We start from the raw sequence: 25913 nt of genomic DNA, 5'->3' as shown, positions 1-25913 counted from the left end.
CGTCACACAGCTCCACGGCAAACAGGTATGTGTGCTCAGACTCTCGTTCCTATTCCAGATTCAAACCATAAAAATTGTTTTCCTCTCAATGCACCGGAGAAGGGGGCTTTGCAAGGGCACTTTGCCTTCTGCCTATAAAATGTTGGATCACATTTGGTCACAACATGATGATGACACTAGTAATGAATCAGCCCGTGCAGCAACCATTAGAGGTTCTGAATCCAGACCCAACAGACATATTTCTGAGGGCAGAGCAGCTCCTAAGCGAGGCTTTGCCACCCCAGCCATCAGTGGGCTGCAGAATGTGCCACTGTAATCACCAGGTTGAATTTTTATAATCTGACAAAATGAAAAGCAGAAAAGCAAGGCCTATGACAGTCCGAGTGGCTTATAGATTTGGGGGACCCAAAGAAGAATAGTACTTTTCTTATTGTTTTGTTGTGTTTGTGCAGGACTCAGAGGAATCTCCATAACAGAGCCAAATAGAACGACCAAGTGAATACAGGCTGGCACATCAGCGGAAGGCCACTTACATGTCCACCGTGTTCAAGAACCTTCCAGAAACATGAAGATGGTCTGTCTCTGGCCCAAAGGACCCATATGCCTGATTGGACTTTGGTTCATGTGTGATCTGCTTCAGTGGTACATTTCTTTGTTAGTGGGGACTTCCTGCTAGAGCAAGAGATATTCTCTGAGAACTTACCAGTACACTGTTCCCTTCACCCCTATCACTGAACCAGGCCATAACACACCCCCCAGGAAATCATCTATTTCATTAGTTGCTTGTAAGCAAGGGAAGGAAGGCCCGTGTTGACTTTCCATTTGCATCCTCCATGCCTAGCACATTACTTTGTTGAATGAATGAGTAAATGGATGGATGGACAGATGAATAGAGAATGATGTTTTAGCCACATTATATCATTTGAGCCTTACAACAACCCTGGGAAGTAATGATAACAGTTAACACTTACATTGTGCTAATTACATGCCAGTCACTATTCTTAAATCTTCATACATATTAACTCTTTTTTAACCCTCTGGAGCCCTAAGAAATGAGGGCTATTATTATCTCCATTTAACAGATGAAGAAGCTGTTGCAGGCATTGAGGTCGCACTGCTAGCAGGAGGCAGAGCAGGCTCCGGGGTAGGTGCTGGGTAGCATTGTACTTCTCCATTAGCTGCACTTAATGGAGCAGGAAACAAAGCAATGTTAATTTCAATAAGGCTACCTGCTATGGACACACAGGCCTAGAGAGTTAGAGCCAGGAAGTGAACCCAAATAGCCCAACTCGGAGTGCACATTCTCCAAACCCCAGTAGCACACATGGAAGAGGGATGATCCACTGCAAAAAACTGAGATCAGAAGAAGGAGCAGTGTCCTGGGGGCCGGGTGAGAAAACAGGCACTGGTTTGCTCTGCACCATCCTCCCAGAACAGAGGTGTCACAGGGTTCAGGAAAGAAAGGAAAAACAAAAGCAAACCTGGAAAACACAGGCTCCATTTCAACTCTCCTGAAATCATGTGGTTTTGGTTGCAGAAGGGGAAATTCACGGGCATAACCCCGCGTTCAGTCCCAGAACGTTCATTCCAGCCTGAGTCAAGGTCAGAGAAGACCTGGGCAAAGTTCTTGCAGAAGTTACACGAATTACAGGCTATACAGAGCTTGGAGAAGACCTTTCCAGAGATTGGATTTTACCACCAACTCTGCCCAAGGGTCTGGGACAGTAGAGCAACCCCTGATGACAACAGAGGCCAGGACAAAATGAAAGTTAACAGCCATGAAGAGGAAGAAAAAGCATTAGTGTGTGGGTGTGGATGGGTTCATAACTTAAGAGACAATTGCTTCCCTTTAAGAGGGCACATGGAAGCAGGGATACATGGGTTTGGCATTTGGACAGGTTAGTAGTCTCTTAAATTTCCAACTCCACATTAAGCCAGATGTTGTTGAAAAAAAAAAAAAGCAGTATTGTTACCTTGTCTGAACAGATGAGAAGATTTGGGAGAAAGAAATTATAGTGCAATAATTAAGAAAGCTTAGTCCGGGGCTGAGGATAGGGCTCAGCGGTAGAGCGTTTGCTCAGCATGCACAAGGCCCTGGGGTGGATTCCCAGCAGGAGGTGGGGAAGAAAGGAAGGGGGGGGGAGAGAAGGAGCAAGGAGAAACAGGGAGGAAGGAAGGAAAGAAAACTTGGTCAAACTGGGAAGGAGGGAATAATGGGGGAGAGAAGAGACAGGTAGGCTATTCCCTTCCACCTCCACTTCCCACCTTTCCTTATACATATCTGAAAAGGGAAGGCAGCAGGTTTGAACCCAAAGGCTGCACAGGACCCACTGAAGTTCATTATGGAGAAAAATTAAAGCTACAACTTTGACTCACATTGCAGTCCCAAGACAAGAAACACTTCTCTCCCTCAGAGGATTAAAAGAGAAAAAGGAAGGAAAAAAGAAAAGGGGAAAATAAAAAGAAGGAAAAAAATTAAAAAGAAGATCCCTCAAAAGTCAACAGAGAGAAATCCAGATAAATGTTCCCTCTGAGAGTCAGAGTTCAGCTGAGACATGTGGGATTTGCAAATTACCACTAATGTGAGTGACAAGCAGGCCTTGCTCTCAGGCAAGTGCCTGTACCCTGGAAGGGTTCTGAAACCAGACCTTATTGTTTCATTTTTTTCTACCAAACTGAAACCAAAAGGTGCTTGGCCCCATGAAAACGGATGGGGAGAAGCCACTAGGTAAGGTTTCACTGCAAACAGCCTTTTTATAAAATCAAAGCGCACATCTCTGAAAATTTTTTGATCTGCTCTTTTAAAATGAAAGTTTTGCTGAAAAAGTCATGGAGTATGATTTAAAAAAAAAAAAAAAACTTTGTTGCAAGTGATATGCTACATTAGTTGTCTAGGCATCCCATAGCGAGTCATTTGAGAGGATCTCCTTTAATGAATGGACAGGAGTTTCCCTGTAGAACTCCATCCCCTTGAAATGCACACACAACCAGAGCACAGGACCCCTCAGATCTCACACCTAGTTTCCAGCTGAAGGCACTAATGAGAGTTAATCACTATTCGCTGGATCCTGAGGTCCTGCTTCTTGAACTGCACGGGAATCTGTGCACTCTTCTGGGCTTCTAAACTTCCTACTACTAGGTTTCAAGAATTAGCTACATTCTATGTCTTGGTGATTTTCTTTCTTTTTTTTTTTTTTCTCTCTTTTTTTTTTTCTTTTTCACGCTCGGAAAACCGCAAAGGGATTTAACCAAAAGGAAGCAAAGGTTTTCTTTTTATAAATTCGATTAGTCTTTTCCACTCTCTCTGCCTCGGGACATTTCCTTTGGGAGGAATTTTATACCCAGAGACCTCTTAGCGAGGCACTGTTGCATGCGGGGCGTAGTGAATTTAACAGCAAGATGCTCAATGTGGACGGAAAGGAAAGATCGGCAGACACTTGCAGTCGCTAACCAAGTCACTTTTTGAATGCTGGTGTGGGAACGGCCCTGCAGGACAAGAAAGACCAAGTTTGCCTAGGCAGGCAGTTTAGGATCCATGGCTGGGGCGCATACGGGTGGTTACCAAGACCACCTTCAGCTCGTCAGGGCCGAATTTCCCGCCTGAGCCGGCGCCGGGGCGCCCGGTCCTAGCGCTGCACCCGGCGCCCGGCTGGAGATAGCCCTTGGCGGTGGCCAGCGGGAGGCCCCCCAAAACTGTTGCTTTTCGCCTCCAGGACTCTGCTGCGGAGTGAGCGAGCAAGACAAGAGCGCACTGCTATCATCGACCAGGGGCGGGGACACCCACCAGACACTGCTATGGCAGGCCTCGGGTTCGAAGCCTCTCTAGGGTCAGAAGGGAATTAGGGTTTGAGCGACAGCAGATGGGTTAGGAGGGAGTTTCTGAAACTCCTAGAGGGGCGTGGTCCTGGGTTTGGGAAATAATCGAACCCACGGAGGGTTTTCCAAACTTGTTCTTTGCTTTATGCTCTTTTCCCTGCCTTCCTCTTCCTCCCACGACTCCAGCCCCAACCCTAGAAGATCCCTAAGGATTAGGGTACGTGCCGCCTCAACCCTTCTTCCCAGTTCTCCTTCCTCAAGTTTCCAGAGTCAGAAAATACAAATAAACCCCGGATGGTTACTGCGGGTGCATCTAGGTACCCCACCCCCAAACAGACACAGACACACACGCACACCACACACACACACACACACACACACACACACACACACACACACACCCTCACCACCCGCTGTGACCCACCCACCACCGGGTAGGGGAGGGATTGGGAACCTGATCTCCGGGCTCCTGCCCCGAACATTTCCCCATCAATAACGTTGATACCATCGATGCTCCTCCTCCCCCGCCCTCCCGGGCGCCGCTGCCGCCTTTTTGCCGCTTTTTGGTAGGCGCAGGAAAATGAAACCTCCTACACCGCTCTCCTGGCCTCGGTGGGGGGCCAACGGGGCCTGGACCCGAGACTTAGGAAGCTGGGTCGCCGGTAGGGCGCCTGTGGGGGGGGGGGCAGGGGGGACGTTCCCCAGGTCTGGGGTAGGGGGCCCGTCCTGCGAGGGTGAGACGGGAAAGAGGGTCTGGGTCCCAAGCAAGGCCTCATCCCAGACCTGAGGTCAGACTGGGCCCGAGTAAGTGAAGTGATGCAGGTAGAAGCATCAGACTTCGGATTGGGGTGCCTCCACGCGCTCTCCGCTTCCCAGGACTGACAACTGAAGAAGTCCCCAAACCCCTTCGCTAGGAATGCGGCTGGGGCCTGGAGCACAGCCCTGGGGCCCTGACAACGCACCAAGAACACTCCAGGTCTTGGGAAAACTGAGGCGGACGTAGGGGTAGAAAGACATCAAACTCCCCAGGATGGGAGCCTGCAGAACGGCCGAACGCCTCCCCCGGGTGTGGTTCCCCTCGGTCCTCGAGGTCGCGACCCTGGCGCAGCTGCTGCATTTCTTCGGGCCACCCCTATTCTCTATCGCGAATCATCCCTTAAGTACCCGCCCTCTAGAGGAACCCGCAAGTCCCAACTTCTTCCTCCCAATTCCCACAGCAGCTGTCCCCATTCAGGGGCTGGGAAGGCGCAACCCCAGGGAGAGCGCTTAGGTCTTTGGAGAAACTGGACTTAGCGGCAACTAGAGCTGTGGCACCTAACTCGCACTCGCTGCTTTCTCCCGAACCTCTCAAAAAATAAAAATCACCCCTACTGTCTTCGTTTTTTTTATTGATTTCATTATTTCTTAACATCGTGGCACGCGCATCCTCGCCAGCTCCCTGACACTGCAGCGCCCGCATAAGCGAACCACGGAACTTGGGCCGGAGACAATGGCCCGTAATTGATGTATTGCCACCAACAATAAAGACCAATTCTCCTCTCCCCGCCATTCCGTCCGTCCCCTTCCTCCCATCCCCCCTCTCCTCCGCCTCCCCTCTCCTTTCCCGGCCACAGAGGGAAAGAAAACAAACAAGAAATTAGCTGGGGACGCCGAGCGCAGAGCAAGACGCCTGCCTCTACGCCGTCGAGGACGCAAAAGAACGAAAAAAGTTATTAAAGTTTGGATTCCCCAATTAATTCGTCTCTGAGCTCCCATTTTTAATTAAACAGCGCGAAGCAGCTTTTGAGGATTCATTTGGTTTGGTTGGTTGTGGTGGTTGTCTCGCGGGGGAGGGAAATCTCCCTCCCCCCCCCCGCCTTAATCTTAATCACACATAGAGCAAGTAACAAACACGTGTGAAACTGTTCCCCGGAGCTTCCCGCGGCGCACACGGCGCGAACCAGGATAAAGGGTTTGCGGGACCGCCGACCCCTTTAGGTTCCTAACAGCACGCGGTGCCCCGGAGGCCCGAACTTTCAAGAAGCCAAGAATGTTAGAGACGGATGCGGGAGGCTCCAAACGCAAGCGTACCGGGGAAATGTGGGTGCCAGTGCACGTGGCCGCGTTTGGGTACCCGAAAGAGTGCGGGTTGGTGTGTTTTGGAGGACGCCTGTTTGCGGAGCGGGAGGGCGGGTGCGGGATTTACACGTGCTCCTGCACACGTTCCCGAGGGTTTGGGGGAAGCAAGCCGCTAGTACCCCAGGAGCGCACAGATCTATCTTTGCCGAGGGATCTCTTTAAATATTCAGTGAGAAATAATGGCATTTGAAGCACCACCTATGGAAACATTATTATCTTCATTCTTCAACATCAGACCCACTGATAGCTTCGTTTGTCTTTTTATCAAAATCTACTGTACCCAACAGGACCTGGGGAGAAAGAGAGCGAGGCGGAGAAGAGGGGGAAAGACCGAGCCACAGAGAGAGACGGAGAGCTTGTGTTGGCGACCGAGCAAGGGCAGAAAATAAGAGGGAGAAAAGGTAGAAAGGGCGAATAGGGAGAATGAAAGAAGGGATAAGTTATACCAAGAAAAATTATAAAAAGTCAGAAGATAGAAAACAAACATTGAGCAGCACAAAAAAAAAGATTTAGACAAAAATAAAAATAAAAAACTTAAGCGAAGAGAAAAAGAGTCATTTAGGGGAGCGCGGTATGGGTCCCAAGTACCCGAAGCTCTGCTCGCGTGATTGGTGCCCACTTCGCGCGAACCGACTGGGCAGTACCCAGACTCAAGGGCGCTCCGGAATTGGGGCGTCCTTATGAGCCCTCTCCTTTCCCGATCGCGAGATAGGGCAAGGATTGTGTATCTGCACCCCCCCCCGCGCGCCTTCCCCCATTATTCAGCCGAAGTTTAGTTTAGTTTAGTCCTTCTGGTGCAGGACTTCGGGAACCTTCGAGCAAGGAGACCCCGAGGCGCGAGGGGAAGAGCTAGGCTGAGCTGAGGACGGAGCTTCAGGTTCGCGGGCGTCTGAGCCCGGCAGAGGGAGTGCGGGACCGGGGCTCCGGGCTCCAGGGCGCGGGTAGGGTGGCTGCATCCCAGCTCCGGGAGACGGAGATAGAGCGAAAAGTTTGGGCGCCGCGCTCGGCAAATGCCGGAAAAGTGGAGGCGAGCTTCTGCTCAGCCAGGGAGCAGCGGATAGGGACCCCCACCCCTCTCACTCCTGGCTCAGCACCGCCACCTCATCTCGGAGGCGGGGGGGAGGTCCCCTCCCCCAGGGTAGGGAGCCCAGGGGTCGGAGGGACTGGCCATGCCCTGGGTCAGGGACTGCTGAGCCGCGCCTCCCAGGCCCCAGGCGCGCCACCGCGCGCAGGATAAGCAGCCACCCCTCCCCTCCCCCCCCCCCCCCCCCCCGGCCGGAGCTGAACTCGGAGCCCAGGCCGGTCCCGGCTCTCCACCCGCCCGGGGCTCGGCGGCGCCAACGCCGCCGCCGCCGCCTCCCCGCGGAGTGACGCGCCCTGCAGCCAACCGGGGCAGCCGGGGGGGAGGTTCGGGAGGGGTCCTGGGCGGAGCCGGGCCGCCCCCTTATCCCACCGGCTCGGGGCGCTTCTCCCGAAAACTTCAGCCCTAATTGTCCTGGGAATGTCCGAGGTAGAGAAAGGGAGCCAGGGAGCCAGCGTGAGGCTGGAGGATCGGGGCCCCCTGGGAGGGGGAAGATGGGGGTGGCGAGAGAGCTGCCCCTCCCCCCCGTCCCAAACCCATCACGTTCCCAAACCTTTCCTCGATCCTCTTCTCCGCGCCCCCGCGAGCCCGGGATCCAGGGCATGGAGAACTCGGGGCGAAGGCACGCCGAGCCAGGCGGCGGGCGGGGAGGCCTGGCCGCGGGCTGGAGGCGGACCGGCGTGGGGCTGGCTCTTCCCCACTCGCTTTTTTTTTTTTTATGAGGGTGGGGGTGGGCTGCTTTCTGGTAGCTCTTAAAGAAACGAAGAAACACTCACGAAACGGGACGCCCTCCCCCCAAAATCCCGCCACGGGACTCCCTCCCCCCGCGGGCCGGCGCTCGGCGTGCCAGAGTTGGGAAGTTCGCGGCGCGCCCGCAGCCCAGGTCCCCAGCCCCCGCCACCCGGCCCCACCCCCCGCCCGGGGCGGCTTCATTCCGGGGAGGGCATGCTAATTTGGGTCAGCCCAGCCCGGGATGGGGGGCGGGGGAGGGAAGGAGCGGGGGGCGCCGGCCGGGGCGCCGGGCGCGCAGTGGCGAGGAGGCAGGCCCCCGGCGGCCGGGCCGCGGAGTCCCGGGCGGTCGCGAAGAGGGTTAACCCAGTGTCGGGCGGCGCGGCTCACAGAGCCAGCCCCGCGGCCGGCTTATTGGGCCAGCGCGCGGAGAGACAGGGGTCTGCAGCAAATCACGAACTAATTGATTAAGGCGAGCGGGTTTGAATAGCGCTGGCCCGGTGCCAATCGCCTTTCAAAGAGCCCCTCTATGATTAATCGCAATGCATTATTGATAATCATAATTATAGCAGGACACATGCGCGCTGCGCCCGGGGCCGGGGAGCCGGGGAGGGGGCGGGCGGGCCGGCGGGCGGGGGGAGCCGCCGCCGCCGCCGCCGCTCGATTTCCGTAATTTTGAGAAGATTTTTTTTTAGTAATTTTTTATTCTGCCCCAGCTGATGTTTGAGCCAGCATGTCGCGGAGGAAGCAAGCGAAGCCTCAACATTTCCAATCCGACCCCGAAGTGGCCTCGCTCCCCCGGCGAGATGGTGAGTGCTCCGGCCCGCGCCGCGGACACACAGACACACACGCACTCACACGCACACTCGGACCCACGCACACGCGGCGGGCCCCCCGCGCCCACTGCCCCTCCGCCGCCGCCGTCGCCGCGTCCCCGCTCGCCTTTTCGACTCGGCATATTTTTTTCTTTTCTTTTTTAATTTGCAATTTGCCTTGACTGGGCTTCCCACTGCCCCGGGGAAGGCAAGCACATCTCGGGGCAGGACCTTTCCGGAGTTGCAGTGTCCTCCTAGGGGAGGAGGGAGGGAATGCCGGCCTTACTTCTCTGTCCCGGCTTTTCCAGGGAACCGAGCCCAGGGAGAGCCAAGCCTCGGCTGGACCCCGGCGCCCCTCGGCTGGACCTCGGGGCGTGGGTGCAGGCAAAGGCCGTCCGTGCCTGCCGACGCGGGGCCCCTAGCGCTCGCTGCGCCGCTCCGGGGCCCCCAGGCTCGGCCTCGCCGCCCCGGCCCTGCTGCCAGCGGGAAGGAAGTTTACTTGGTGCTGGTGGCTGAACTCGGAGCGTGTGGGGAGCTCGCTGCGCCCCTCCTTCCCACGCGCACACTCCCCCTCGGCCCGCAGGGCGAAATGAGGTGCCTTTGTGGGTTCCGAGCTGTAAGAAGGCAGAGACCTGGGTCGAGGCGCAGCACCCTGGGGTCGCGGCCCGGGTGGATACTCTTTGCTGCCGGTTGCTCCCTCGACAGTGCAGGGAAATCGGGTGAAGTGTCGAGTTCCTGCTCCCCAAATTTATTCCCGCATCTTTTCTCCCAATACATGCACCTAGAGCCCCCCCTCCCCCAAAAAAATCTTGAGGCTCCGTGGATGTCCTCTCTGAATTGTGGTGCCCAGGACTCCCAGACCGGCCGAGGGAAAAGTCGTAGGGGAGTTTTTCAGGGCTGGGGAGGAGGAGCAGGTAGCCAGCCCGAGGAAGCGACCCCTGACACAGAGGAGCAGGAGCCTTCTCCAATGGAGGCTTCAGCTGCGGGGTCCCGAAAGGAATGGACAAGTCCAGAAAAAAAGTTTGTGTGAGTAGGAGAGATCCGGCCAGGGCCTTAGGGATTCGGAGGGAGGATACCTACTACTCTTCCCGGATCCAGAAGGTGTTCCCGGTAGGGGCCTCCGAGCTCCCAGGCCTAGCGCCCGGAGGCGATGGAGCGGCGCCGGGGCTCCGGTCATTCCAGCAAGATTCTTGTCCCTCAGCTGCAGGAGGACGAGGGGCATCCTCGGTCGGGGCTCCGCGGTTCTGGATGCCTCTAGGGATGCTCACATCCCGGGGGACTTTGGGGGGTGCTGGATCCCAGTAGAGCTCCTCCGAAGCCTGCCCTTAGGTCGGCACCTCGGTCCACCAAACTCTTCGGCCGCCCGGGCCCCACGGTCGCTGCGCTCCTTCCCCAGAGGCCTGCCTTTCCAAAGGTCTGGGGAGCAGGGACCGGTGCAGAACCCAGCAGCGAAGCAGAGAACCCCCCTCTCCCTTTACCTGGAGTCGGGAAAGGGGACTCCTGATGTGGGATCCCTGTAAAAAACTGGGAGACTTTAGACCGATTCCGAAGGCTGCTTACAATACTTGCTCCTTCCCAGCACTTTCTCAAGCTTGAAGCCTTGTCTCTGCGATGTCTCAGTCCTGTGCAGAGAACCCCTAGAACCCCACTTTCTACCCCAAAAGGAGCCCCGGGTATGCAGGATAGACCAAGGTGAAATTACCCAAGGCCTCAGCAACGACTGGTGTATTTTTCCGGGTTTTCTCAGCTGGTTTCTTAGGCTTCTCGCCCCCACATCAATGTTTCCTAAAGTTTCTGGTGAGACCTTTGGCTCTCTAATAATGCTGTTTTTAAAAGCTAACAATCTCTATTCGAAAAACCAAACTGAAGAGAAGACACAAGTTCTTTAATCTATTTTATAAATCTGGACTTTTTTTTTTTTTTACATTTTTTCCACCAATATTAATAATAATAATGACGGGGTTCGGAAGAAATGATGCTTGCTAGTTTTTTGCCTTTAGCCTTCTGGATCTGGAATTTTTAATAGTTAAGGCTTCTCATAAAGCGATAGCATAAAAGGAGTTCACTGCCTCTTACCATTATTATTTATTAGTACTTTTTTTTTTTTTAGTTTATTTGAGCTTTGAGGTAAGTTAATTAAGTAACTGAATCAAGTTTCCTTTCTCTTTTCTTTTTCTTTTAAGTTCTTTCTCTTTCTTCCTTCCTTTCTTTATTTTCCTCCAAAAAGCTAGTTCATTGTGCTAAAAAGCAGTAAACTGTTAGAGGCACCCTAGGAAATATCCCCCTCCTGGCCCCTTTCCTCACCTCTCCCCACCCCCTCCTCTTTTTCTTCAGTAGTAATGGTTTTTAGGTTATGACTGTTTTTACATGGTTGAACAATAAGTTTGGGGAGAAGTTGCCTAGAGGGTAGATTTTGTAATAGGGTTACAGGATTTAGTGTGTTGTAATAATATTAGTACACAAGTAATCCTCCCTAACGCGTGACGTGCAGGAGGGCCTAACATACCCCAGTTCTTTTTATTTGGGAGTAGTTGTGAGATAAATGCAATTGAGAGTTCATGGCACAGCTCAAGGTTACTTTAAAAAAGTCACCTTTCTGCAGTGGATTCAGTAATCTCCATCCTTCTCCCCACTCAGAACACACACACTTCAAGGAGTTGTTGGTGTTTTGCTTTGTTGCATGTAGCAAGGTTATTAAATTCTTGGAAGGCAAACCCCTATTCGAACATTCCTTTCTCTTGTGTCTTGAGATGTTCTGAAAATACAGCGAATGACATACCTGTCAAATGTTACCAAATCCAATCAAGTTTATGCTCTTCTTGTACTCCGGGACCTCAAATTTTAGGACTTCTACCCAGAGAGAAACCTAGAAAAGTTTGTAGACCCCAGTTACAGTAGCCTCCGAAAGAGTGACTTTCCTGCTGTGTTGTGTGTCCTGTGTATGTGTGAGTGTGAATGCACTTACAAAGAAAGCCCAAGGAGTGCTAAAGGGCACTAAGCTAAAGGATGGCTTCGTTGCATCCAGTTGGAGAAAAGAAGATCATTTGGTCGATCTGAGAATGTTGATATTTTCTTCTACTCTAGTGCAACTGTGATGCATGCTGGAAACAGGCTAAAATTAACTTGACAATTTTTGTTTTTTTTATAAAACCAAGATTATGGCAAACGTGAATTGTCTCAGATGATATTCAACAAGTCTCAAATTACTTGGTAGAAAGATGACTGCCACTGGAAAGATTATTTACCAGGATAGATCATTCTGAGGAAAGGGCATATGAGAATCCAGTGATTTTTATATATGTATTCTTTCCTACAGCTTTGGACTTCAAGCTTATGTGTATATTGGGTTTTTCTTCCTTTGGTGGTATTTTTAAGATTCCTGCAACTACACGGTGGGCCTATTTAGACTCCTTTCATTAATTAAGTTTTTTGGTGCTTAGCTTTTTCAAGAAAAATGTACTATTGGAAGAAAACTAAAAGCATCATGAATTGCAGATAAAACACTAACTCTTGTATGAAGTATCATAAAAATCCCTCTTATTTATATTAATAATGAAATTCTATTATTTACCAAAGTAATTTACTCATTGTGAGCAGCTTAATGGCAACACATTGATTCCTGGGACCAAAAGGTTAGAGAGAACTATAATTAATGGCTTTTTTTGAAAAACCGACACCTGCAAGATAAGGCAGTTGGAAAGAATTCATGTTTAATCAGGCCTATTTTAAGTTTGGCATAATGGAAGATTCTGGATAAGAAAATGCAAACTGTCTTTTGAGATTTGTTTCGGGCTGCAGATACTTCCTAAAAGGTTTAAAAAAAAAAAAAAGCAAAGTCTAGTTGAGTATGAGATAGATAAAAGTGTGAAAATGAATTTGTGATACTGAGTGTTTGGGGGTTTATTTAACATCAAGTTCCCCCCGCCCCCCTGCTTCCTAGGCAGAAGTGCTAAATTATAGGTTATTCTTTGGGGTCTCTATTTCTTTTCTTTCCACTTTTGGAGGTATCTAGTTGTCTTTCCCAACAGTCCTTTAGAAGGCAGAAAGCCATGTCTTTATAGTGGAGATTTTACCAGAATCTAGGGAAGAAATAAGCAGACAGGTTACATGTTTTGTAATTATTAAAAGCCAAAGCTCTATGTAGTACCAGAACAAATTTCTCCTAGAGACTAGAAAAGCAGATAGCCCTAAATTTTAAAATATTCTTAGATGGTCAAAACATGGAGTAGTTCAGTTTAGTAAAAGAGCTGGTGAATTAACCTAAAAACTGACTCCCCCCCCCACCACCACCAAGAGAAAAAAAGTTTGTGTGCCAGGCTTTAGAAAACCTAGATGTGTTGAGCTGTTTTAACCTTTGCTAGCCTCCTCCCATGCAAAGGTGACAAGGTCCAGATCATAATATGTCCTTCAGTATCTTCCCAGTGACCCCCAAATTGAGTCTTGCTAGTCACTTAGCAGGAAGTTAGTAGTTTATTTTAGTTTCACCTTATCAGCTTGGCTTCTTTTCCTAACCTTATTCCCCTGTCACCCTCAGATGCCAGACCCCCAAAGGGGAAGATTGACAGGTAGTTCCCATAGCTCAGCTTTGCCCTCAAACAACAGGGATTTAGTTTCTTGTGCCTTTGCCAATGTTTATGTAGTCAGAGTTTAGATCTCGCCTTAAGGAGTCTCTCTTTTACGCGTCACTGGAATAGGAAAGCCACAAAGAAGTTTTTGAACAAACCCTTGCAACTGGAACCCCATCTAGTGTTCACTTTGATTCATCCATGGGGAAGACGTTCCCCCCTTTCATTTATTGTGTGAATGAGGTGGGCTTGCATCGCTACTTTGAAAGGAGTGTCTTGTCCGGGTTGTTATTTTTTCAGAGATTTCTCTTGTACTCTTCCACGCGAGAACACGCTAATCCTGGCCAGCACACTGAGAGAACTTGAAGGGGGCCGTCACTTTTGTCATTAGGGTGGCACATTGCATAGAGGAAACTCTAGACATTACAGAAAATATGCACAGCATATGCTATAATGTTTACAACTTCTTTGGAATCTTAAGTTGGACATTCAGATGGAGCCTTTTCTTAGGTCTGTGCAGAAGAAAGAAAAAAAAAGGATCAATCAAATTGGCCTTTTCCCGAAAAGGAATAGTCTGTTAAAATTATGAGCCCCAAACCCACTATTGTGAGAGGTTCTAATTTTAAAAATGTTAGCGCAATCTTAGGTGATGGGAAGTACAGTGAAGAGTCTTTCTGAGGAGCTCCAGAAAAGAAAACTAAATCTGGTAGAGTTGGTGGTTTTTGTTTTTTTTTTTTTTTTTTTCTTTTGGAGTGTGTGTGTGTGTGTGTGTGTGTGTGCGTGCGTGTGTGTGTGTGTGCGTGCGTGTGCACACTTTGTTTTTTTCCCTTTCCTGGCTGGCTAAGCCTTTCTGTGTGGGGCATAGTTTTATTTTTATTTTCTCAGTAGACAGATATGCTAGAACACTTAAATTTTCTGCTTCCGATTCTGCAGTGTTTGGTTCAAGAAGATGAAAAACTGAGCAATTTGAGTTGGGCATCAAGTACCTATAGAGAACCACAAGAACTAACACATCTGGGATTTTAGGATAAATTTGGTGGCAGTATAAGATCACTTCCTTCCCCACCAAAAAGGCCCAGCAAACATCTTCTTATGTGTATATACTCAGAAAACCACTGTTTCTTAAATGTTCCTATCTGACTAGAATTACAAAATTAATCTGTATGCAAAATCCATAGAAAAAAGAACTGGAATGTTATTTTCAGCATAGTACAAGGAACAAGACAACTGTATTTACTATAATGAGGTCACCAGTTGCAATCCTGTGTAACAGATTATTGAGAAAGATACAAGATAGCAGAGGGTAGGATAGGAAAAATGAATTAGAACATGTTCCTCTGTGTGTGTGTGCGTGTGTGTGTGTGTGTGTGTGTGTGTGTGTATATCTTATTACAACTTGAAGTATTCCTTTTGGTAGTTAAAGATTCATGCTAGTTCCTGTGTTTTGTCTTCTTTCTTTTAAAGTTGTTCCACTGGAATTCTATTCAGAATGCAGACAGATTTAAAGTTAGGTATTATTACAATGTAGTGACACCTGCTTTTAAAATACATCAAAATAGATACCAGGATTTGGTAGGGGGGGCCGTTGGGGTGTTCATAAACATCAGGAAATTAAATTAGTTGACTCTACAGTGAGATCAAATGTCAGCTTATTAAAATGCTATGGAAATCTAAGCTAAAACATGGTCAACTTTTTGACACAAGTCTTTCTTAGAAGCAAGCCGGAATTCAATTTTAAGCATCCATATTTTCCATCCAGTTAGCACAATCTGAAATATAAAAATGTTCAGGTTGAGAAACTTGAAAATTCTCAAGTGAGTCTCAAAAGCAGCACAAATACAGAACTGGAGTGCAGGAAGGTACTGATCAACTGAATCCTGTAAAATAACCTTCCTTTTTATTTTCTTTATATATATTATGAGAATATCAGATGTTTGCAAGTTATAAAGAAAATGCTCTTTAATCGTGAGCACAGATGTGCTAAATATTTGAAGCAACTACATTGTAATGTGTACAATTGATGAAGTCAGTTTTCTGATTCCCTTTGCTAGTTATTTAGTTCTGAATCTGTCATTATTTGTCTAAGCCCAGCTGACCAAGCAAAACTGTGTTTTAAAGTGGCTTTATGTTTTGATAAATGTGAGCTGGTTGAAAAGTATTTTCCACTGAATGCAGAGCTTAATAGAACATGCTGACATAATAGTTTTAATGCATTTTGTTGAAAATGTGTGAACAAACAGAATAGCTTTTGTTCCTTCATAATTGGCTGTAAAAGTAGATGGAAACATAACCATTACATATGGAAATGTGCAAAGAGAAAGAAATAACATTTCTGTTGAATATATTAGGAATTGCATTTCCTAGTTTAAAATAAGCATCTGAAATGGATGCATCATTTAAAATTGGTTGTCAAAATAAGAAGCTTTAAACAGAATTTTTGTCACATTATTTTTGTCGCAAGTTAAGCAACATAACTTTAGCAAATTTCATTTAATATTTTGTTTATATTATTTTAAGGCAAGGGGAGAGACAGAAAAGCAGCACCTTAAATGTGCATAGGAATCTGGTGCCAATTAGGATGATTAAACATTAAATTAAAACTGGATCATTATTGGTATTTTCTGCTACAACTACGGTTTGTTTGGTGTTGTTAATGCGTTTTGCACTCTAACCTCGTGGAGATTAAAAGATGGGTATTAGGAAAGCTAGCTTATTAAGTATAACTTAGCTACTAAAATAACACTCCCAGTGAATCAAGTGTGCATACATTTGGCATACTTTACTGGGGGTTCTGATCAACCTCAGCATTACTTTAGGCAGATAGAGTTAAGGAATTTTCAAAAGTTAATATTTAGATGTTAGTTATATTTTCTGAAATACAGAACCACTCAAGCTTTTTAGATGCTTAATACAAAAAAAGGCAAACAGCTGGCTCTTTTGAGTAGACTGTAAGTTTACTAAAAAAAAAAAAAAAGGCAGCATTTTGATTTTGCATGTATTCATATCCGCAATTACTTTTTTCCCTACAAGTTTTCAGGGAGATTCAATTTGGAAGTCATGGAAACTACCTATTATCTGATTCAGTTCTGCAGAAAAGCATGCAGGGAGGTAATCCTTGAATTAAACAGTTTTTTTTTTTTTCTTTTTTTTTTTTTCCTCCACAGCCTTCGGAGATGACCACACACCATTTGTACAACAGAAGTTGGTGTTCCCCATGCTGGGCAAACAATGGGACGCCATCCTGTCTTTGAATAGGATGTTAGCTTGGAGTTGGAGATTTTTATGTTTAATTTACAAATGGATCTTACTGAGGAGACATCTGAGCAACCAGTGGAAACAAACACAAAATAAAGGGATTTTTATAAGAAAAGGTTCAGGACAATCTGTTAAACAATTGATAACAGTTAAGAGCAAACTGTTTTTAAAGGCATTCAGTCAAGGAGAATTGCAAAGCATTTCCAAACTCTGCAGCAAGCATGATTTCTTACAGGATGGGAGAGCTCCCCTTAAGTTGATATTTAATCAGAAATGTGAATCTCATGCCAGTTTTTACAGATAGAACACTTTTGATGAAATATTTAGAGGCGCGATGTTGCCATTTGGAGCACAGAGGTGTATTTTCCCTATTGGCGGAATAGTAGCCAGGGTGGCATTCTTTAATTTTAAAAATAAACACACCACAGGGTGATACATAGGTGCCAGGCAGGCCTTGTAACGGATTATGAGCATTGTGTTTCTGTGCATTGTGTGTGTGTGTGTGTGTGTGTGTTGCTTTCCCTTTTGTGTTCAAGTGAGTCTTCAGGAGAGCGCCCAGGAGGATTTGTTACTGATGTGACTAAAGTGTGTTTGTCACGGATCAGACTTTGCTCAGGTTCGAGGTGGGGGCTCGAGGTGATTTTCACGTTGTCAGCCCACGGCTTGGCGATATGCATTTCTTTTCCCCCTTGTCAACCACTGATTGGAACCTGAATGACTACAAATTAGTTTAGTGACAGAACAGACTGTCACAGATATCTTTGAATCGGTGGAAAATGAATAAGCTTGACAGAAACTCAAGAGCCTAATAAGTCCTCAGGATGGTTGCTGGACCCTCTCTGGATGGGCAGATAATCGGTTATATAAAATATTGGAAATCAATATTTTGCTATGGAATTTCATTATGTACCAATGTCTTCCATTCATAGTATTTTATATTTTGATGAATTAGCTGAAGGCCATCACTATCTGGGATACTAGATGGATGGAGGGGACTCCTCCACACCCTTAAAAATTAATGATTTTGAGTATCCCTAGGTCATATTGATTGGTTTTGCAGGGAGTACAGTTTTTGAGTTTTGCAGTTAGAAAATAATCAACCTTTTATTTTTTATTTTTTATACGTCATCCATGTCCACGAGTCCTGGCTCCCTTTCTAACCCTGCGCCCTTTGCTGTTTGTAGGAGACACCGAGAAGGGTCAACCAAGTCGTCCCACTAAGAGCAAGGATGCCCACGTCTGTGGCCGGTGCTGCGCCGAGTTCTTTGAGTTATCAGATCTTCTGCTCCACAAGAAGAACTGCACCAAGAATCAATTGGTTTTGATCGTCAATGAAAACCCAGCGTCCCCACCCGAAACCTTCTCTCCCAGTCCCCCTCCTGATAATCCTGACGAACAAATGAAAGACACAGTGAACAAGACCGATCAACCAGACTGCAGCGACCTTTCAGAACCCAAGGGACCTGACAGGGAAGAGCCCATGGAGGTGGAAGCCCCGGTCGCTAACAGCTGCAGCGGCGGGAGCGGCCCCACTGGCCGCACCACCCCACGCTGTGACAGCAGCAACTCCACAGGTACCTCAGCGATCACAACCTCTCTACCTCAACTCGGGGACCTGACGACACTGGGCAACTTCTCCGTGATCAACAGCAACGTCATCATCGAGAACCTCCAGAGCACCAAGGTGGCGGTGGCCCAGTTCTCCCAGGAGGCGAGGTGCAGCGGGGCCTCGGGGGGCAAGCTGGCCGTGCCCGCCCTCATGGAGCAGCTGTTAGCGCTGCAGCAGCAGCAGATCCACCAGCTGCAACTGATCGAGCAGATCCGTCACCAAATATTGCTGTTGGCTTCTCAGAACGCAGACTTGCCAACCTCTTCTGGTCCTTCTCAAGGTACTTTACGAACATCTGCCAACCCCTTGTCCACGCTAAGTTCCCATTTATCTCAGCAGCTGGCGGCAGCAGCTGGATTAGCACAGAGCCTCGCTAGCCAATCTGCCAGCATCAGCGGTGTGAAACAGCTACCCCCCATCCAGCTACCTCAGAGCGGTCCTGGCAACACCACCCTTCCATCCAGCAGTGGCACTTCTCCCCATGTTAACATATTGGCGGCAGCAGTTACCACCCCGTCCTCTGAAAACGTGGCTTCGAGCGCGGGTGCCTCCCATGTCAGCAACCCAGCGACAGTCTCGGCCTCATCCTCACCAGCTTTTGCAATAAGCAGTCTATTAAGTCCTGCATCTAATCCACTTCTACCTCAGCCGACCCCTGCTAACGCGGTTTTCCCCAGCCCTTTGCCCAACATCGGAACAACTGCAGAGGATTTAAACTCCCTGTCCGCCTTGGCCCAGCAAAGAAAAAGCAAGCCACCAAATGTCACGGCCTTCGAAGCGAAAAGCACTTCGGACGAGGCGTTCTTCAAACACAAGTGCAGGTTCTGCGCGAAGGTCTTTGGGAGCGACAGTGCCTTGCAGATTCACTTGCGTTCCCACACTGGGGAGAGGCCCTTCAAGTGCAACATCTGCGGGAACAGGTTCTCCACCAAGGGGAACCTCAAAGTCCACTTTCAGCGCCACAAAGAGAAGTACCCTCACATCCAGATGAACCCCTACCCCGTGCCTGAGCATTTGGACAACATCCCCACCAGTACCGGCATCCCCTACGGCATGTCCATCCCTCCGGAGAAGCCAGTCACCAGCTGGCTCGACACCAAGCCGGTCCTGCCCACTCTGACCACTTCCGTCGGCCTGCCGCTGCCCCCGACCCTCCCGAGCCTCACACCCTTTATCAAGACGGAAGAGCCAGCCCCCGTCCCCATCAGCCACTCTGCGGCCAGCCCCCCGGGCTCCGTCAAAAGTGACTCTGGGGCCCCCGATCCGGCCACGAGAAGCCTGGGTGGCCTCCCAGAGGAAGCCGAGGGGTCTGCTCTGCCACCCTCCAGTGGCAAAAGTGAAGAAAGTGGCCTGGCCACCAACTCTGCCCCGACGGCGAGCAACACCACCCTGAGCTCCCCGGGGGCCGATGGTGGCCCGGGCGGTGCCGCCACCTTCACCAACCCCTTGTTGCCGCTCATGTCAGAGCAGTTCAAGGCCAAGTTCCCTTTTGGGGGACTCTTGGACTCAGCCCAGGCGTCAGAGACCTCCAAGCTGCAGCAACTGGTAGAAAATATTGACAAGAAGGCCACTGACCCCAATGAGTGCATCATCTGCCACCGGGTTCTCAGCTGTCAGAGTGCCCTGAAGATGCACTACCGGACACACACTGGGGAGAGGCCCTTCAAGTGTAAGATCTGTGGCCGGGCTTTTACCACCAAAGGGAACCTCAAAACCCACTACAGCGTCCACCGGGCCATGCCCCCTCTCCGCGTCCAGCATTCCTGCCCCATCTGCCAGAAGAAGTTCACCAACGCGGTGGTCTTGCAGCAGCACATCCGAATGCACATGGGAGGCCAGATCCCCAACACCCCCGTCCCCGACAGCTACCCCGAGTCCATGGAGTCTGACACCGGCTCCTTCGATGAGAAAAATTTTGATGACCTAGACAACTTCTCTGACGACAACATGGAAGAGTGTCCTGAGGGCAGCATCCCAGACACGCCCAGGTCGGCGGACGCGTCCCAGGACAGCCTGTCTTCTTCCCCTCTGCCCCTGGAGATGTCGAGCATCGCTGCTTTGGAAAACCAGATGAAGATGATCAATGCCGGCCTGGCCGAGCAGCTGCAGGCCAGCCTCAAGTCCGTGGAGAACGGGTCCGTCGAGGGGGACGTGCTGACCAACGACTCGTCCTCGGTGGGTGGTGACATGGAGAGCCAAAGTGCTGGCAGCCCAGCCATCTCAGAGTCTACCTCCTCCATGCAGGCTCTGTCCCCCTCCAACAGCACCCAGGAGTTCCACAAGTCACCCAGCGTGGAGGAGAAGCCCCAGAGAGCAGGGCCAAGTGAGTTCGCCAATGGTCTGTCCCCCGCCCCAGTGAACGGGGGCGCTTTGGATCTGACATCTAGTCACGCAGAGAAAATCATCAAAGAAGATGCTCTGGGAATCCTCTTCCCTTTCCGAGACAGGGGTAAATTTAAAAACACTGCTTGCGACATTTGTGGCAAAACCTTTGCTTGTCAGAGTGCCTTGGACATTCACTATAGAAGTCATACCAAAGAGAGACCGTTTATTTGCACAGTTTGCAATCGTGGCTTTTCCACAAAGGGTAACCTGAAGCAGCACATGTTGACACATCAGATGCGAGATCTCCCATCGCAGCTCTTTGAGCCCAGTTCCAACCTTGGCCCCAATCAGAACTCGGCGGTGATCCCCGCCAACTCTTTGTCATCTCTCATCAAAACAGAGGTCAACGGCTTTGTGCATGTTTCTCCTCAGGACAGTAAGGACACCCCCACCAGTCACGTCGTCCCTTCTGGGCCTCTGTCATCCTCTGCCTCGTCCCCGGTCCTGCTCCCCACTCTGCCCCGGAGAACTCCCAAACAGCACTATTGCAACACGTGTGGCAAAACCTTCTCCTCGTCCAGCGCCCTGCAGATTCACGAGAGAACTCACACTGGAGAGAAGCCCTTCGCTTGCACTATTTGTGGAAGAGCATTCACTACAAAAGGCAATCTTAAGGTACCCCACTCCACCTGCTCCCCACCTGTCCCCCTCGGCCCACCTCGCTGCCACTGGTACTCTGTAGTACAACGTGCCCCTGGAGTCGTCGGCCCAGACACACAGGGAAAAATGTTTCCCAAAGGGAACCTGCTGCCCTGCACGCAGCAGGCTGGGGAGAGATGGGGGTGCCTGTGAGGGTCGGGATAGTGTCAGGGAGGAGGACAGCCTGCAGCTAGCTGCATGTCACCGTGCCTTGAATAATTTGGTACCTAAGCGAAGCAGCGGCCTCTCTCTGTTGTCTCGCTAAGTGCACCAAATGAATTGCTTTACCTACCAAATAAGACAGCCTGGTGTTGCCATGGGGTATTGATTAAAGACCTCCATGTGGCCTGTGTGCTGCCCGTATCACTTAATAATTACGGCTCTCCTTGGCGTATGCAGCTATTTTTCATAACTATGCAGTCCAGCATGGTTTGTTTTTCTAGAAACAATAACGTCACTGCTCGGCTAATGGGTATTATGATAATTGATTATACAACATTTCCTACTGATATGTGTTGGAAATAAAGCAAATATGCTTACATTCTAGAGCAACAGTTGAGCGCTCTTACTGTGTACATTTTTCTGTTGACAGAGTATTTCTCTGGAGATTGCTGCCAGTAATGCAAGATGAATAATTACTTTCTGGCTTTTCTCTCCATATGCCGGGCCCTCCAATGGGTAATCAGTGAGGGGTACTTTCTTTCCATCTGAAAAGGACATTTATAGGGTAAAGGGTGTCAGATACAATACTTACCATTGCAATGAGAGTGGACATAACAATTCTATCCCTGAAAGGAGCTATCTGCGACTGACTGGCCTGCTTGAGGCCATTATAAGCTAAATACGGGTAATAAAAAAAGAGTAAGCAAGACATCTTGCCCAGGGAGAGGAAAGACGGCCGGGGGCTGCGGAGACCCAACACGTTATTACTAGTCCCCAGGAGTGGATGGTTCCCTGCTCCACCGTCTGTCATATAATAAGAATAGACATTTGGGCCACTTGCTTGGTCAGTGTTGGGATATGAGTTGAGACAGATTCAACTATTAACTTCTCTTTCTTTTGGTCTTTCTTTTTGTTTTTCTTCCCCCCACCACCCCCTGCACACGCCGACCCCCACATCTCAGGTACACATGGGCACGCACATGTGGAACAGCACCCCTGCACGGCGGGGCCGGCGGCTCTCTGTGGATGGCCCCATGACATTTCTAGGAGGCAATCCTGTCAAGTTCCCAGAAATGTTCCAGAAGGATTTGGCGGCGAGGTCAGGAAGCGGAGATCCTTCCAGTTTCTGGAATCAGTATGCAGCCGCGCTCTCCAACGGGCTGGCGATGAAGGCCAACGAGATCTCTGTCATTCAGAACGGTGGCATCCCTCCAATTCCTGGAAGCCTCGGCAGTGGGAGCAGCTCACCTATTAGCGGGCTGACGGGAAATCTGGAGAAGCTCCAGAACTCGGAGCCTAGTGCTCCTCTGGCCGGCCTGGAGAAGATGGCAAGCAGCGAGAACGGAACCAACTTCCGCTTCACCCGCTTTGTGGAAGACAGCAAAGAGATCGTCACAAGTTGAAGCAGCAGCAGTTCCACAGACTTAGCATTCCCGTTCAGAATGCGACCTATGGTGGCCTCCTACCCCTCGCCCCATCCCCCCTTCCTTTTGGTCCCCCGGGTCTATGAACTACAACATTATGAAGACATTCTTTTGTACCTTGTTCAACTTCTAGAGTTCTAAGAAAGCTTATTTATTAGTGATATAACCTTGCTTTGCGAACAGAATGCAAGCATTAACTTTGGTCTTCTGTATTTTGGACTAAATACTAATTGACTAGAGTGCTATAAACTTGCTGTAACATTTATGGCAATTGCAAGTTGCCCTGCTAGGCGGTCTTAATCTGGCATTAACTTATTTTCTATATCCAGTTTAATATGAACCTGGTGTTGATGCAATGCCTCAGTGATGCATTAGGTCTCTAATAAAGTCTGTATATAAATGTACACTTTGATCCTGCTGGAAAATTTTATCAGCAAACACATTGTCTAATCTTTCAAAACAGATTTAAGGAAAGGACTGAGAGTACACACTGAACAGTGTGGATCTTCGAAAGGTTTGGGGTTTTTTGTTTTGTTTTGTTTTGTTCCATTTCGATTCTAAAATTCAACCTGCTTTTGTTTTGTTTTTGTTTTGTTTTTGTAGATTTAACCATTTCCGTTTTGAACTGCTCTTTGTATTGTGCTTTTTACTTGAGGTCTCTTCAATGTTAATAAGTTTCTGTACAGTAATAAGCACGCAGAATTCTTTATAGAGAAAAAAAAATCAAGTGTTGTTTTGGTAGTTGAAACTGAGACGTAACATTTTGCCTTGTAGGTATATTCACAATAGAAAAATGTGTGCTGGAATTTCACAATGCTGCTAAGTATAGCATCTTGAACAACCTTCAGTGGAGAAAATGTAGATGCTCTTGTATATACAATAAGAAATATCACTTTCATTAAAATGTACATATGTTCCTTACAAGAGCAAATGCTTCTTCTTGATCAAGAGAGCAGGTATAGTGTTTGTTTATTTTGTATTAGGTATGGAAGAAAAAAAAAATTGGACTGTTACATGCACTTTCTTGGAAAGTTGAAAGGAAGGGGGGGGTCCAATTTTCTTTAACATTTAATACTTACTAACAACAGAGATACTGTAATTTTACTCAAGTAATCAAATACATTTTTTTTTTTGCAACAGATAAAACAGCATACTGTGTCTGTGTTTTCAGAGTGCATTTCTATTTAGCCAGGCCCCTACATGTATTTTAACATTTCCCCAGGTGCCAGTAAATTGTGTATGCGAGCTAGTATCTTTCTCTAAATAAGAAATTGTAAAAGGCATAACAGAAACGAGTTTGAATGGGCCTATGTTTCCTTTTCTTTTGAAATTTGGAGACCCTAGATGCTTCCCCAATATCCATTACTTGTGTGAGAATGTATTTACAATCTCTCTACCCTTCTCAACCCCTCTTCCTCAAGAGAAAAAAAAAAAAAAAAAAACCATGAAATAAAATGTTGTCATTGGAGATCTCATCCTGACAGGTAAGTTTCCTTAAGCAGGATATTTGGATTTAGATTTCAGCTTTAACTCTTCTGGTTTCATTTCACTTGATTCAGTGGCATGTTATTTTTTTTTTTTTTCTTTTCAGGCGGCTCAGAGCCGCATTGCTAGAGAATTCCCGATGCAGCAGGGTTATATAATCTGACTCTGAAACTGGGCCTCAACCCAGTGAGGTCAACATGTTCTTTATTTAATTAGTCTTTTAGGCATTTAAAAGCACATGCATATTTAAAAGAAAAAGTCTATTATAAAGGATATGTAGCATCGACTTGAATACATTTCATCAAAATTCAATTGGATTCTTCCTCTCTCCCTTTTGTTCTAGGGAGAAACGTTTTCTTCCCCGTGCAGGAATTTGGGGTGAGCCATAGGGACAGTGGAAGTTGGGTCCACGTGGGTTGGTGGTGTCCTTTTTTCCCCTCAGGGAGGTGGTGAACCCTGGTAACCGGTGGCTATCCCCAGGTGAGTGCGAAAGCTCTGGGCTGCCTTCCAGTGGAAGTTTCCTTTGGGGCGCGCGTCACTCCATGGCCTCCGCGGACCTTGTCATTAGACTTGACTGCTGCAGGGTCGAAAGGCTGGGACGCTCAGCCTCTGGGCACCTTCTGGGTGTTTGGGAAGGTGGGCGGACCCCAGGCCCCCGATGCAGGGGTGGGAGTGGATGTTTCCCAAACCAAAAAAGGGCAGAGACGGGGGTGTGAGCAGCGTTGCGATGCAGAGAAGCATCCCGATAACTAATCACCCCAAAATTTGGACAGGTTTTCTATAATTCTCATCTCTCAGATCTCATTCCTGCCTCCCCAGCAGTGAAGACAAGGCCAGAATTGCATCCAGAGCTCTGGCTCCACGAGGGCCGAATAGGGTGGTTTTCCTTGCGAAGGAGGCGACCATCACCTCCTTCGGGCTGGGCGTGGCGTGGCGAGGAGAGGCTGAGCGCTCCAGGGCTCGGGCTCCTCTCCGGGACCAACCCTGGGGATCTCCCAGGGCGACTGCAGGTCGCAGGCCTCGCACCCCTGCACATCGCCCGCCCTCCCCAAAGGGCCCGGCCAGTCTCGAGATGCTGTCTCCCCCCCCAGAAGCTCGGCGGCTGCACCCCGTACTACCTGTGTCGCCAAAGCGCGGTCCCCGCCCCCTGGTCCCCCGGATCCCGCACACTAGGCTGGGTGTGGGGGTCAGGCCCTGCGTCACCCGGGGCCACAAGTCCATTTCCGCGAGGCGGGCGCTGGGGGGCGGGGAGCCCAGGCACTTTTTTCTTTTCCCTCTGCCACCGACCTCCTCCTCCCTTCCAGCGTTTTCTGGAAGTGCGTTAAGGCAAGCCAAAGTAGCTTTTCGTTTATGCATAGATTTTTCGGAGGCAACCGAAGTCTCTAGGAAAAGGTCGTAGACTCTCTCCCCCTCCCCGTCCTCTCCCCCTTTGTCCCTGCCTATCCATTTATCGATTGACTATCTTTCTAATCTATTGATCATTACCTGCCCGTTCCCCTTCCCATCCATTTCCAAAACAAGAAAGTGCCCCCGGTCCCACTTCGCCTCAGTGTGATAAATACACTTAGCCTGGCAGCTCAGCCTAGCAGAAGCGAAATGGATTTACATGTATAAAGCCACACGGCTGGTCTTAAGGCCGATAATGGACGCACCTCCCCCTCTTCGGCTCCCCCCACTCCAGCCACCGCGTGCTGCGCTGCTTGGCCTTCCTTCCCCCCTTCTGGAACTTGAGGTGCACCGTGGTAGTTTTGGAGTCTCCAAGAACCAGATTTCAGTGCATTAAGAAGGGTGGTTGCAGAGTGGAATGACAGCCAAGTCGCAAAATTTGGG

At 49.0% G+C, this 25913-nt stretch overlaps 1 protein-coding gene across 2 annotated transcripts; it reads left to right on the top strand.

Annotated features, from left to right (window-relative positions):
* The first annotated feature begins 6723 nt into the window (after nt 1-6723).
* Nucleotides 6724-23002, top strand: Sall1 (spalt like transcription factor 1). 2 transcript variants are annotated; one of them, XM_005318173.4, is made up of 4 exons: nt 6724-6811; nt 8461-8553; nt 17564-20988; nt 22137-23002. In XM_005318173.4, exons 2-4 carry the CDS (start codon nt 8478-8480, stop codon nt 22575-22577), a joined length of 3942 nt encoding a protein of 1313 aa, XP_005318230.2. In that variant the 5' UTR covers nt 6724-6811; nt 8461-8477; the 3' UTR covers nt 22578-23002. The 2 variants fall into 2 exon arrangements, with proteins under 2 accessions (XP_005318230.2, XP_077888428.1); XM_078032302.1 differs by lacking the exon at nt 6724-6811 and adding an exon at nt 7420-7444.
* The last annotated feature ends 2911 nt before the right edge of the window (nt 23003-25913 follow it).

Source organism: Ictidomys tridecemlineatus, chromosome 15 (genome assembly GCF_052094955.1).
Source record: "Ictidomys tridecemlineatus isolate mIctTri1 chromosome 15, mIctTri1.hap1, whole genome shotgun sequence".
Taxonomy (NCBI): domain Eukaryota; kingdom Metazoa; phylum Chordata; class Mammalia; order Rodentia; family Sciuridae; genus Ictidomys; species Ictidomys tridecemlineatus.
The sequence above is the reverse complement of the archived record's forward strand: the minus strand, read 5'-3'. Positions and strand labels throughout refer to the sequence as shown.

Bases quoted from the DNA above. Each gene is read 5' to 3' on its own strand.
- Sall1 (XM_005318173.4), top strand. From the start codon at position 8,478: ATGTCGCGGAGGAAGCAAGCGAAGCCTCAACATTTCCAATCCGACCCC. The intron at 8,554-17,563 runs GTGAGTGCTCCG...TGCTGTTTGTAG, and splicing joins CTCGCTCCCCCGGCGAGATG to GAGACACCGAGAAGGGTCAA. The intron at 20,989-22,136 runs GTACCCCACTCC...CCCACATCTCAG, and splicing joins CTACAAAAGGCAATCTTAAG to GTACACATGGGCACGCACAT.